The sequence below is a fragment of the Rhinolophus sinicus genome, linkage group LG10 (assembly GCF_036562045.2).
Source record: "Rhinolophus sinicus isolate RSC01 linkage group LG10, ASM3656204v1, whole genome shotgun sequence".
In the NCBI taxonomy this organism is placed as follows: domain Eukaryota; kingdom Metazoa; phylum Chordata; class Mammalia; order Chiroptera; family Rhinolophidae; genus Rhinolophus; species Rhinolophus sinicus.
The window spans coordinates 104,977,541-104,991,892 of NC_133759.1; the positions used below are offsets into that span (position 1 = coordinate 104,977,541).

The 14,352-nt window shown below is 47.1% G+C and overlaps 1 protein-coding gene across 2 annotated transcripts in view; it reads right to left on the bottom strand.

Annotated features, from left to right (window-relative positions):
• SH3PXD2B (SH3 and PX domains 2B) overlaps positions 1–14,352 on the bottom strand; it is an 84,425-nt gene that overhangs the window by 37,324 nt on the left and 32,749 nt on the right. For both annotated transcript variants that reach the window (XM_019741295.2, XM_074313901.1), the window contains exons 3-4: positions 11,168–11,243; positions 4,756–4,832 (exon numbers count right to left, since the gene is read on the bottom strand). In XM_019741295.2, coding sequence (XP_019596854.1) covers positions 4,756–4,832; positions 11,168–11,243 — 153 coding nt within the window. The remainder of the gene's footprint in view (positions 1–4,755; positions 4,833–11,167; positions 11,244–14,352) is intronic.

The window sequence follows — 14,352 nt, forward strand, 5'->3', positions numbered from 1 at the left end:
CTAGAAATATTCTCAGACACTCTGGCCCTTGCGTGAACAGAACTTGGTGAGCCCAGCACGGTCCATTCCTCCGAACGGTGCCCTAGGTCTACGATTATGAAGCCTCTGCCTTCTGCCTCTTCTTGAGATTTGACTGTCAGACCATGGTTAAGATTAGCTGGCCCTGCCGCCAGGATATCGCTGCATCTGTCTCGAGGAAACTTTCCTGCAAAGTGGCATCAGACAGACAGCTGGTATTTCAACGAGCTTCCAGGACCACTGGAGAGGCTGTCTGGGGAGCTGCCCGATAATAAATGCTGGGAGGTGTGGCAGGCTGTGGCCGAGTCTTATTTTCATTGTGTTTTCTAATGAACTGAAGTTCTTAAATTTAATGTAGTCGAATAAAGCGAATCTTCTTGTGGTTGGTATTTTTTGTCTTTAGAAATCCTTCTCTACCTAGAGATTATAAACACATTGTCCCATTTTTATCTTCTAAACCTTTTTATAGCATTGCCTCTTACATTTAGGTCTTAATTTCCTTGGAAATAATTATATGTGTGGTGTGAGGTAGAGGTCAGTTCTTTTTCGTTTTTTCAAACATGGACACCTATTTACTATGGAATCCAACCCCTCAGTGATCGGCAAGGCTGTCTCTGTCAGTATCGAAGTATCCAGATACACATGGGTCTCTTTCTGGTTTCTCTATTTTGTTCTAGAGTTTTGTCAGTACCAGGCTGCGTGAATGACTGTACCTTTATAATAGCCCTCGTAGAGCAGAAAGTTTCTTCCACTGTAATGTACACCTTGTCACTAGGCTTCGGGATACCTGCAGCCCTCATCTGTCTTTACCTATTGGAGACCACCAATTTGTATTAAAATAAAGCTAATAGTGACAGATCAAATTGGCTTAAATCAGCTTATAACAATGACAATAATGAATACCAAATGCTATGTCAAAGCCTATATAGTCTGTAAAAGACATCGCAGACCATGTGACAAAAGGGATAGTTTCATCTCCTTCCAGGAGGGCAGTTAGTTCTCTTGAAGCCAAGCCCAGGAAATTTGGCCAAAACCAAAATCCCAAAATATCCGCTCTGCTGCTTACGCTGCATCAATAGCCGGGGGCGGTAACTTCCGTGGGGCTCATAGGACATAAGCAGTTTCTTCCCTGTGGTTAATCCAGGCAAATTCATGATCTCTGTGAGGTTTCAAGCAGCAGCCAGATGCAGGCAGCTGCTGTTATCTCCTACGGCTTCAGGATTTTAAATTTCCATTCCCAAATCAAATGTCCAGGGGCTTGTGAAGCCCTGGGCATGAGGAAACTGACTCTGGCGAGAAGTGGAGGGGGCTGGGGAAGAAGCAGTATTGCACACTTAGAGACAACAGTTTCTGGAGAAGGTACTAGCTGGAACTTCTCGCCCGGGCAAGGTGACCCCAAGGGTCCAAAGTTCTGGCCAACAGGACTTGGACAAAGGAATTTTAGGCTGCAGAGATTTGGAAAGGAACAAAGAGAAAAAGATCTGAACTTTTCTGAGAGCTAGGACATAGGAGTAGTGTCTTTGTCCCTGGGTGTATCTGCCTCTATGAAATATATGCTTGACTATTTCAGCCTCTTGAATTTTTAATTTCTTAGAAATGCCATGAGTGATATGTGAGTGCTGAGGCTGAAAAGGCCTGGACTCAACTATCAAACCCGCCAATACTGTTATAGTAATTTTGTTGGGTCTCCATTTCCTCATCTACACAATGGGAACAATAAAACGTACTTCTCCAGGTTATTGGAGAGATGAAATGAGGTCATGTCTGGCAAAGAGAAGATGCTCAAACAGGAGGGATTTTACGTCCTTCCTTGATGTCTTCTGCCACAAGAGGGGTCATATATCCCCATATTGTCTCCCTTTAGGTTTTCTTAGATTCACTGAAGTATAATTTATGTACCATAAAACTCACCTGTTATAAGTACACAATTCAATGATATTTAGTAAATTAGAGAGTGGCGCAGCCATCACCACTGTATAGTTTCAGACCTTTTCTATCACCTCAAAGATTTCCCCCCATCTAACTCGCAGTCCATCGCAACTACCTCTGCTCCAGGCCCAGGAAACCCCTAATCTGCTTTCTGTTTTTATACATTTTCCTTTTCTGCACATTTCACATAAATGGAATCATACAATCTGTAGTCTTTCACTTAGCATTATGTTGTTGAGATTTATCCACGCTGCAACATTTATAGGTACTTCACCGCATTTTATTGTTGAATACTATTCTGTTGCATGGCTACTCCACGTTTTATGGCTTCACCAGATGACTGACATTTGCATTGCTTCCAGTTTGGGGCTATTATGAATTAATACCGCTATGAACATTTGCATCCAAAGCTCTGTGTGGACATAAGTTCTTAATTCTCTTGAGTATAAATCTAGGAAGGATCATATGATAAACTTCACTTTTGAAGAAACTGCCCAACTGTTTTCCAAAGTGGCTTCCCCATCACATATCCCCATCGGAATGAGGGTCCCAGTTTCTCCACATCCTCACCACCTCTCGGTCTTGTCTGACTTGTTGATTATAGCCATTCTAGTGGCTGCAGAGGTAGCTCGTTATGGTTTTATTTTGCATTGCCCTAATGATTAATGATGCTGAAGCCCCTTTTCATGTGCTTATTAACCATTGTATATCTTCCTGGGTGAAATTTCCATTCAAGTCTTTTGTCTGTTTTCAAGCTGGGTTGTCTTCATTACTGAGTCCTAAGAGTCCTTTATACAGTCTTCATACAAGGCCTGTAACGGACGCATGATCTACAGGTATTTTCTCCTACGCTGTGGCGTCTTTTCATTTCCTTCATGGTATCAAAGTACAGAAGTTTGTAAGTTTAATGAAGTCAAATCTATCAATTTTTCTCTTTTGGTATCGTACCTAAGAACTCTTTGTCTAAGCCAATGTCATGAAGATTTTTCTCCTATATTTTCTTCTACAAGTTTTAGCTCCTATGTTTAGGCTTACGATCCACTTTGAGTTGATTTTTTGTGTGCATGATGTGAGTTAAGGGGCCAACTTAATTTTTTTTTGAATGTGGATATCCTATTAACACACACTGTTTGTTAAAAAGATTATCTTTTCCTATTGAATTTCTTGGTACCTTTGTAGAAAGTCAGTTGCCTATAAATTTGTACTAATTTACTTCTAGGTTCTCAATTCTGTCCCACTGACATACCATGTTTCCCCCAAAATAAGACCTAGCCGGACTATCAGCTCTAATGCGTCTTTTGGAGCAAAAATTAATTTAAGACCTGGTCTTATTTTACTATAAGACCGGGTATAATATAATATAATATAATACTGGGTCTTATATTAATTTTTACTCCAAAAGATGCATGAGAGCTGATGGTCTGGCCAGGTCTTATTTTCGGGGAAACACGGCATGTGTCTCTCTTTATGCCAGTATCACACTGTCTTCATTACTGTAGCTTTGTAGAAAGTTTTGAAAATGGGTAGCACAAGCCCTCCAATTTTGTTCTTCTTTTTCAAAATTGTTTCGATTACTTTGGGTCCCTTGCACTTCCCTATATACTTTAAGATCAACTTGTTAATTTCTACGAAAAAGCCTACTAGGATTTTGACAGAGATTGTACTAATTTTGTAGATCCATTGGGGGAGAACTGACATTTTAACACTACTGAGTCTTCCATTTCATGAGCATGGAATGTCTCTCCATTAATTCAGAGCATCTTTCATTTCTCTCAGCAATGTTCTGTACTTTCAGTGTACAAACCTTGTACTTCTTTTACTAATTTATTCCTAAGTATTCTGTCTGATGCTATGGTGAATAGAATTATTGTCTTAATTCCATTTCTGAATTGTTCATTACTAGTGTATAGAAAAGCACAATGTGTTTATACTGCTCTTGTACCCTGTGATCTTACCAACCTCGTTTATTAGTTCTGGTAGGTTTCTGGTGGATCCCTTATGATTTTCTACAACAGAATCATGTCATCTGTGAATCAAGGCAGTTTTACGTCTTCCTTTCCAGCCTGTATGACTTCTATTTCTTTCTGTTGCCTGCTTACTCTGGCTAGAACTTCAAATGTGGAACAGAAGTGACAAGAGCAAACGTACTTGCTTTGTTACTGATCTTAGGGGGAGAGGGCATTCACTGCTTCATTTCTAAGGCATGTATTGCTAAGCCTACCCTTCTCCCATCAGAACTGCTACTGATTTTAATTAAGAAAAATAAATACTGAAGATAAGGGAAGCTAAGCTAACTAAAAAATATGCTTCTTTCCTGATCACAGTCTCAATTCAAACAAAGTATAACCGACAGGCAGGCCCCTTGTTGTTTAAAACAGTCATGCGGTTGGAAGCCAGCTGGCCTGTCCTACAGCAGGGGTTGGGTGAATAACTTTTGGATCATTCACGCACAGTGAAATATTACGCAGCCATTAAAAGTAGGCTCAAGAAGGTTTCTTTAATAGCACGGGGAAATTTTTACGTAACCGTATTAAAGAAATGAGAGAGAGCAACAAAAATAACACAGATGGGATGGTCTCAACACCATAAAGAAACACATGCAGGGGGAAAAGAAAGACATAAAAACCTTCATAATTGTTGCCTCTGAGTTGAAAGATCATCGATGACTATTGTTTTCTAATTTCTTTATATTTCTTTCAACTGCACAGATTTTTCACAATGAGCATTTTGTAGCAAGAAAAAAAACCCAAAACCTACCCACAGGGCAGACATGAGACACCGGGAAGCGTTGGCATTTTTCAGCCTTACCTTACAGTATTCATCAATCGGTATCAGGCGTTTGACAGCCACGTCACGGATGTGGCTTCGTCGGAAGAGAATTTTGCCTGCAGACAATGAGAGTTGCACAGCGTTGTCAAGGAGCAGTGACAAGTCCTCAGCAAACTGGGGGGTGATGTGGATGTCTCTGGTAGGCCTGAGTGGTACCCAAATTCCGGGCTGCCATCAATATCCTTTGTTGGATGTTTGCAGGGCCTGAATGACCCTTGCATGGTCCTCCAAAGCCGTTCCCAGCTCTAGTGTAAGGTCTGGAGCAGGGGTGTCCAAACTGCGGCCCGCGGGCCAACTGCGGCCCGCAATCCATTTTTAATTGGCCCGCAGCAAATTCCAAAAATATATTTAGTTTACTTAAATAAACCAGGTAAGGCAATACATACTTCACCTCGACTGAATGGCCCAGCTATTTGTGTATTTTACTGCATATGGCCCTTGGTGAAAAACGTTGAAAAAAGTTTGGACACCCCTGGTCTGGAGGAAGGGGACCCAGTGGATACGTTTCAATGCGTTCAAGGGAGGCGGAACCAACCCACGGGAGGAAGGGGCTCCTCCCCGCTGAAGAAGGAAGGTCCCACCTCATGATGTGAGGTCCCCAGGCCAGCTCTAGGACTCCAAGGCTGGCTGGGCAGTAGTGTGGATACCCAGACTGCCCTCTTCTACAGTTCAGTCTCCTTTCCTCCTTTTCCTCATACACATTCTGCTCGAGTCTCCTGTTCCGCAAATACTCCCTGCTCTCTCATGATCCGGTGCCTTTCCCTCTGCCTGGAATACTCTTCCCATCCAACCTCATCCACCATCCCTGTTGAGAAACTCATACCCACTTCAAATGGGTTAAGAGTTCCTGCCTCTTTCTGATTGCACACATCACATTATCGACTCCTGTCCTTCTTTCCTACCAGTCACGGGGCGCTGCACAAACAGGGACTGACTGGGCCCGACTCAGTCTTGTGGCCGCACCGCGTAGCACAAACATTTAATGAATGTATGAAGGTGGCTTCCACCTGCGCAGATGATGAATCCCTCCAATTTCTTCCCTAATCAGTGTTTGCAACAGAAGGTTCCAGGCCTTCCTTCCTCACTGAATACCGACAGTCCATCCACTACATGCTCGGTGACACCCTGAGCACTGGGGTGAGGTACCAGAGTCTCCAGTGTGACATATGGGCAGAGGATGTGGGTCACAGGCAAAGAGAAGCGTATACACGGTGCCACCAAGGGCCCCTGGATATATCTAAGATGCTGAAATATTAAGGGTGAACTTAGTTTAAAGACAATCCATGGGTTCCCAAGAGTCCCATGAGGAGATGGTGGCAAAGAGCACGCATGGAGAATAAAGTTGGTCTTGGCTCCCAGTACGGATCTGTCACACAGGCAGGGACAGTCAAAGCAGAGCTCAGACGTCACAGAGCGCCAAAGAGGTGGGAGACGGAGACAAGCCCCAGAGCCACGAGGAAACGTCTTGGGGTCCAAGAGGGAGGCACAGGGAGACCACAGCTTTCCAGACAGCGGAGCACAGAGATCTCCTACTAAGAGCTTCACCTACTTCTGTCCGAGGAGGGAGGTCAAGGATAAGAATTTGGGTCACGAGGCCAGCTGGGCCAGGAGAGAGTCACTGCTGTTCTAAGATGCTCTGGCGAGACTGCTGTCTCTACAAATCAAGCGTGGGCGAGCAGGGACAGGACGCAAGGGATGACGAGAAACAGCCTCCTGACTCTGAAAGCAATGCAAGCTGGGGCGGGAGATTTGCACTCAAAGACCACATGACTAATCTAACATTTTAAATAACCAGACAAGTTGCTCTTGAATAAAAGAGCATTATTAGGAAATTAGGTAGGTATGGTCAACCTAAGAGGGAGCCTTTTTGTTTGTTTGTTTTGCTCATTTCTACCAATTAAAAAAAGACTCACAATGAGATGAAATACATATTTCTCACATTCCTTAAGAACTAGGAAAGAATCTCTCTCTCTCTCTTTTTTTTTTTTTCGGTGTGACCAGTACCATGCTCTAACTAACTAAGCTAACCGGCCACCCCATGGACTCTCCTTTCTTTATAATGGTGATAGTTTTCATTCTGCTTATGAGTTGGTCACATTTCTGATACACCATGCTTGTTAGAAAAGAAAAATCTAGAAGAAAATTCATTACAGGGTTCAGCGTGTTTGTCTCTGAGGGGTGGAAGAGACTTTGTGTTTTCTTCTTTATACTTTCCCCAAAGTTCCTCCCACAAACATTTATGGCTTCTGGAATCAGAAAACGTTCATGTCATTTAGAACAGCGACAACAACAAGCAAACAATGCAGCAAAGTGGGTTTGCCGCCGGGCTTCCCGGAATGACGATCTTGTGCCCTCACACACTCAGTAGACACGGCCGGTCTCTATATGAGCCCTGTGCCCGCCCTGGGGACCTGCCATCCTGGCACTGATGGCCAGTGTTCCCCAACAGGGGAGGACCCAGCCAACATTTTGGGTGGGGCAGTCCTTCCCTGGGTAGAAGTGGTCCCTGCCCTGCAGGATGTTTGGCATCCAGGGCTCAAATCCAGAAAGGGCTGGTGGCTTTCCCGTCCCCATCCCACCCCCAGTCACTGTGAGAATCAAATTACCGCCGTCATGCGTGGCACTACTTGTAGTGTAGAACCCACAGGAGTGTCATGAGCCTTCAGGAAAGAAGGATGTGTGCCTGTGAAGAGAAGTCCCGCACAGCAAATGCTTTCTGCTTTCTAAGCTACTTCTCAAAATGAGAGGAGCCTCTACCAAAGACGTTTGGTCCCATTTGGGTATAATTTCCCCCTCTGCAAATCAGAGGAAGGGTGGAGAACAGGGTGTACAGGCCTCCTAAGAAGGTTGTAAGCCAGCTCAAAATATTTACAACAGGCCCAGTGCTAGCACCAGCCTGCACGAAGAGCACAGGCCTGTCCTGGAACAGCCACCACCAAGGGAATTAAGCCAAGGCCCAGCCTGCAGGGACTGAGACAGGGACAGAGAGCTCAGGCGCCTTCAGCGTCTCCTGAGGGTTTGACACAATGACAACAGCCTCACTACTCTCTCTGTGTAGCCTCAGTGGGACAGGAGTCTCTGGGCACACGTCAGGTATCTTGCCAGCAAGGGGGACAGGAAGCTCTGTGGCAGCAGGGGCCTGTCGGGAGGTCACAGGCTCTGCAGTCAGCGAGGCCCTGGGCCCATCTGAGGGCTATCTGTTACTGACTGTGCTGCCTCGGGACATGCATTTACCTCTCACAGACTCTGTCTGCTCATCTGTTAAATGGGACAGCAGCCCCTATCTCTTTGCAGTAATCTCCATGACACCCAACACAGGATTCAGCCCTTCGTAGGTGCTCACAAAAGGGTGATTACTTTTTGCTTTTCCAACAGGTTAGATGATACTGAAGTACACTGTGCACTGAAGAGCACACGTCTTTCCTCAACCCCCACCTCGGTTTCTTGAGACCTGCACCCTACTGGCTAATTGGTCATTTATCTACAGGCCGTGGGACAGACCCGATGGCTGGCATGTCCTTGGCCGGCACCTCCCGGGTGAGAGTCTGACGGGGCAGCAGCCCCTCGTCTGTGCCTGAAGCGCGGTGTTCCTGTGCGAGTTGTGAGGAAGCAGCACGAGGCAGACTGCACTCATCCCTCGCCGGCCAGCCTGCCCGGGGTGGGAAGGGCGCTCAGCGGAGACAACAGCCTTTGGTGGGAACCAGCAGGCTTTTGTTTTCCACAGTGGAAGAAGGCCAAACTGTAATTTTTAATTTTCAAGCCTTCTCCTCTGCCAAGTTGGCTTCCCCAGCTCTTGCTGCCTGGGGTGGAAAATTGTACAGGGCGGCTCTCCCCTCCCCCACCTCTGTGCTAGCGTGAGACTTGCTTTTGTTCTGCTGACGTGGCAGTCTTGGCAGAAAAGTGACCCCTAGGAGAGGGGGCATTTCCCCCACGGGTCCCTGCCCTTGGCCTCAGCCTTGAGAAAAAGCTAAGAGGTGGGCGGAGAAGGGACGCTCCAGGCATCCCGAGGCCCAGTGTGACCTCTCCGAGCGACAAGTGGGTGCCTTGAGCAGGAAAACCAGGCCGAATCCCTGAGAACAGCATTTTTATGAATTTGTGGGTAGAAAAGGATTACGTAACCACAAAAGCTTTCAGGGGCTTGGGAGAGGGTCGGCTCAAGTTCCTCTCTGTTCTGGGAAGTTTTTCCACAGCTGGTTTTGCCTTTTATCCAGTCAAGAGTTATAACGCACTCTTCTCCTTTTCTTAAGAAAAACCCACATTTAGAGCCCAGTTCAACCCGAATATCCAGACTGACATTTAAGTACGACTCCAAGATATGAAATACCAAGAAATTCCCAAGGAATGTCACAGGACACTGTTTCTGTCTTTACTGAGAACCTACTACGTGCCAGGGAGATAAGCTTGTGAAAAAGGGGTCATGTTCCATTTTACAGATGTGGAAACTGAGGCTTGGCGGGGGGCAGGGGCGGGGCGGATGTCATCCGCTTGAGGTCACAGGGCTGGGTCTAGCTCCAAAGCATGTGCTCTGGAACACTGACATTTGGCCGTTGGCAACTGGCACTCAGAACTTTCTCCAATAGGAAAAAAAATTCCAGTGTGACTGCACACTTTCCCCGTTGGAGTACTAAAAACATTAGCCTTTTAGGCAAATGATCCTCGCAGTGGATGGGCGCCTGGCAAACACATCTACACCTCTCTAAAACCACTCAACAATGACGACACCTGGAAGAACCCACTCATGTGCCAATGACAATGCTGGTGTGGGGGAGGGGAGACTGGGCTCCCGTATGTCCCATCGCTGGGCCTGCTCCCTCCTCTGCAAAGTGAAAAAGATCTGAAGGACCCTTCCAGCTCTAAGTACTTGTGATTCAGGGTGGCTGTCAATTTGCTGACAGTCTGTATATAAAAATAACAGTAAGTACTTGATTGCTGCTAGTTCTGTGCCAGGCACTTACCTAACCTGCGTAACAACTCTATTATTTATGCACTATTATCATCTCCGATTTGCACATGAAGAAATGAGACTCAGTGTGCCGAAGGAACTTACGCAAGGTACCAGAGTGAACGGGGAGGCACTGGGATTTCAACCCAGGCCGCCTGACTTCAGACATGAATTTTGGAGCCAATCATACCTGAGTCTGAATCCCAGCTCTGCCATTTGGGCAAGTGATTATAATTCCCGAGTCTCAGTGTCCTTATCTGTGAAATGAGCATAGTAATGTCTACCCTGCAGGGTTGTTTGGGGACTAAATGAGTTAACAAATGTAAAGCACTTAGCCCAGGCACTGGCCCACAGCAGACCCCCAATCAACGGCAGCTATTATTACTTGAGGCAACAACACTGGTTTGGGTGGCCCACTTTCTGAGCTGAAGCCCTGATGCTATTCCTTTGGTAAGGAATGTTTTTGTGGAAGTGGGGACAGGTACACTGAAAGCCTTGAAAGCAAGGACTAGCCCTGAGTGCATTCATTTCTCCCTAGGCCTAGAGTGGTAACTGGCACTTAGAAGGTGCTGGATAGCTATGGTAGGTAGACAGAATATCCAAAATGGCCCCCCAAAGATGCCCCAGCCTAAACCCCAGAGCCTGTGGCTATGACGCGATCACTGCTGGCACCTGTTACAGCATATGCCACAGTGCATGTTAGGAGAGGGACAGTGTGCTGCATTAGCCGCGTGTGTACCATGTAGTCACACGAGCCCTTCAAAGCAGACAGCTTCCTCCGACTGGTAGCAGAGGCCATTCGAAGCAGAAGAAAGATTCAACGCTTCACTGCCAGCCTGGAGATGGAGACGCCACATGAGGAGGGATGCGGGTGGCCTCTGGAAGCACCGGCTGACGGCCAGCAAGGAAACAGGCATCTCAGTTCTAGAGCTGTAAGGAGGTGAATTCTGCCAACAACCTGAGCGAGGCTGGAAGTGGATTCTTCCCCAAATCCTCCAGATAAGATCCCAGCCTGGCCAAGACCTTGGTGTCAGCCTTGTGAGACCCTAAGCAGAGCACCCAGCTGAGTCTGCCTGGACTTCCGACCAGCAAATTGTGAGATAATAAATGGGTGCTGTTTTAAGCTGCTAAATTGGTGGCAATTTGTTATGAAACAACAGGAAACTAACACGGTAGCCATAAAAACAGATGCAACTCATCACAAAAACTTTATGCGCTCCAATTATTCCCATTTTAGAGGTAGGAGAAACTGAGGCTCCCAGGGGTGAAGTATCTTGCCTAAGCTAGTAAATGGTGCAGCATCTAACCGTAAGGCACATACTCTTAGCACATTTCTCCACATGACTGAGATTGGTCACTGGGCCAAAGCTCCCAGGAGGACGAGCCGAGAGTTCCGGAGGCCACACTGGATCCCCACAGACCCCTTCTCAGAGCACGCGTCTCACTTACCTGGCAGAAAGGGAATGATCCGCTGTTTGGGGTCCTTCTGACCTCCTTCCATGGGAAATTTGTCCAACATCTGCATCTAGAAAGGGGGAAGAATACCAAAACTATGATAAAGAGATCTCTGACATTTAAAAGAACTACGTGAAATACGTGATTTGATATACAAAAGCTCACTTTGTTCAGCTTTTCAAAAATCCGAACTAATGGAGAAGGCAATGTCAGTGGGACCTCGGAGCACCATGCAAACAATTCTCTATGTCCACAGCTGCCAGATTTGTGAAGGCTCAGAGCTGACAGAGACCATTCTCAGTTTTCCTGGGGGTCTCCAGCCATAGGACCTGACATGTGACCAACACCCCCAGGGCCACCAGACTTCCACGGATGGCATTTCATCCTGTTTTCCCCAAATTGCCAGGTTGTGTTACGGAACAAACCACGGACACCCAGTTAATCTGCTTGGGTCTATGAGATCATTACACTCCCCTGCCCCACTAAGGACCGTGAAAAATCAGGCAGAGATGAGGAAAGTTTAATACTCCACACACAGGTGAACAGCATGCTTTTCTTTTTAAAACCAGCCCCTATAGAGTGTTTTAGGGATTTACAGGTTCTGTCTAACACAATCTTCTTTCCCCTCTCTCAATTCATTGAAGACAATGTTGGCGCACCATGAAAGGGAACTTTGAAAAAACAAAAAGCTGTGTACGAGTAATCCAGCCACTCTCCCACGCCTGTGTCCATTCTCCAGGGTTCCCGTCGGGCCACATCCAAGCGCACACACCAGCTGAGAAGCCCCACCCAGCCCAGAAGTTCAGTCCTCCTGTGGCCCTCACCGCCTTGTCATAGGAAGTTACTCTCACCCTCTGTCCTGACTTGGTTTTACCCAGATAAGTGTGGCCCCAAGAGCGAAGGTGTCTCCCAAATGTTATTAATTTGAGGCAGCAGACCTGGGTTTAATGCTGCAAAGTCTAACCACAGATACTTTACCCCTGGGAACCAGATAGTCCTGAGTTTAATCCGCACGCTTCCTCCTGCCAGCTGTGTCCTCGGGCAGATAACCTCGCCCATCGAGTCTGATTCACCATCTGCAGAATGAGGCACACGGCCTGCTGGGCAGAGTGGTTGTGTAAATGATTCTGAGTGGGGACCCTCAGGGGACACTCCAGGTGCTCAACAAGAAGTTCCCCTCCTCACACTCTGCCCACAAGGATTATCTTATCCTGAAAGCTATTAGGGAATAACTTTTAGTCCCACGTGAAGCTGTGTGTGTGTGCGCGCGCGCTGAGTATACATAACATAAAATGATCTCAACCATTGTAAGTGTGCAGTCCAGTGGTTGCGCCACCATCCCCACCATCCGTCTCCAGAACATCTCTGTCATCCCAAACTGAAACTCTATATCCATTCAACACCAACTCCCCGTCCCCTTCCCAGCCCTTGGCAACCACCGTTTTGCTTTCTATCTCTACGAATCCGGGTATCACAGACAAGTGGAATCACATAGGAGTTGCTCTTTGTGGCTGGCTTATTTCACTTAGTAGGACTTCAGGGGTCGCCCACGTTGTATCATGTGTTGGAATGTCCTTCCGTTTTTAAGGCTGAGTGATAGTCTGTTATGAGGCTGTGTTTTAAGGTTGGCAAAACCCCTCAGACTCTCCAAGTCCCCTCAGTGGCCATTGCTGGGCTGTCTACTAGAACTTTCTGCCATGACGGAATCATCTTACATTCTGCTGTCCCTTACGGCAGCCACTAGCCCTAGGTGGCCCACTGAGCGCTTGAAATGTGGCTTCTGCGACTGTGGCACTCAACTTCTAATTTAATTTTAATTAACGTAACTTTACCTTTAAATAGCCCCACATGACTCATGGTCACCATATTCAACAGCACAGGCCTGGACCACAACACTTACCCTCCTGGTTTCGCCATATCCAGTTTTACTTTGTTTCCTTTCTCATTCTATCAGTGGTAACCGCATTCATATGGACAAAAGATCAGAGGCCTCGGAGCTATTTTGCTTTTGGTCTTAGTGTGTCAAGGTTCATAGGCCACCAGGTGCTTCTCTCCAGGGGACCGTCACACTTGGCACCCATGGCTTGAAGCAGACAGGCAGCATTCCAGAACCTCCCTGGGGACCCAGACCCAGGCTGCAGCAAGGCACCAGAGGCATGCTGGGCGAAGTCCAGCTGCACACGCTATCCCTGGAAACCAGAAAATCCACGCCCCTCCGCCCGGAGAACAAAAGGAAGTGGAGCTCAGGGTGAGAAAGAATGGAAACCGAGGAAGAAAGTGAGTCACTGTGGGGTAGGAAGGGAGAGGGAGCCACGTCAAGCTGCCACATCACAAGCCTCCAACAGCCACGAGAACACTCCATCAGCAGTTTTCAAGACATCGGCTTGTGGTAGAGGGAAAGGAGACATGCTGTCCAAGGAAAATACCATGGAAGCTGGCGTGGAGGTCCACACGTGGTTCGTGTTAGCAGCAGACTGGACTTGGAGGGGGTGATTTCCTCAGTCTCACAAAAGCCCCATGTCCTAGAATAGCCAGAACAGGCTTGGAGAAGGGCTGGGGCGACTGTCACATACAGCTGCTGGCTGGTGGGACCCCACGTGGTTCCTCGGAGCAGGACGTGACGATGTACCTGGGCCTGCTCTACGACACATGGTGGGCTGTCTTTGGGGATTCTGTCCCCCGAGGAGCTGGTCTGTCTAAACGTCAACATGCCCTGGCATCCTGATAGACCTGCCACATGGAGCCTGGGACCCCACTGTGTGTCCACTTCTCCCATCCTTACTGCCCCCACCCCCCCATCCAGGTCAGCGTTTTCTGAGCCCAACCCCGAATGGTCCGTCTGTCTTCTGGCCTGCCCACCTCCTCACCGGCACATGGTAGATATCTGTACAAAGAATGAAGCAATGAAGGAACAAAAGAGTGAAAAAAAAGTGGTTCACTGCTTTGGTCAGCCATTCTCTAGGAGAGGAGAAATTATGTTCCAGGTAGCAGGAACAGGACCTGGATTGGGGTTCAGACTAACGGACCAACAGAACATTGCCTCTTTGTAGTTTACAAATAATGAAGGGCTGTGTGGGAAAAGGCCACAACTGTATTTTCTCAGCTACACACCACTGATAAGGCAACAGCCTTTCCGACCGAAGGAAAAAAATATTCCATGAAGTGTGTACAACACGTGG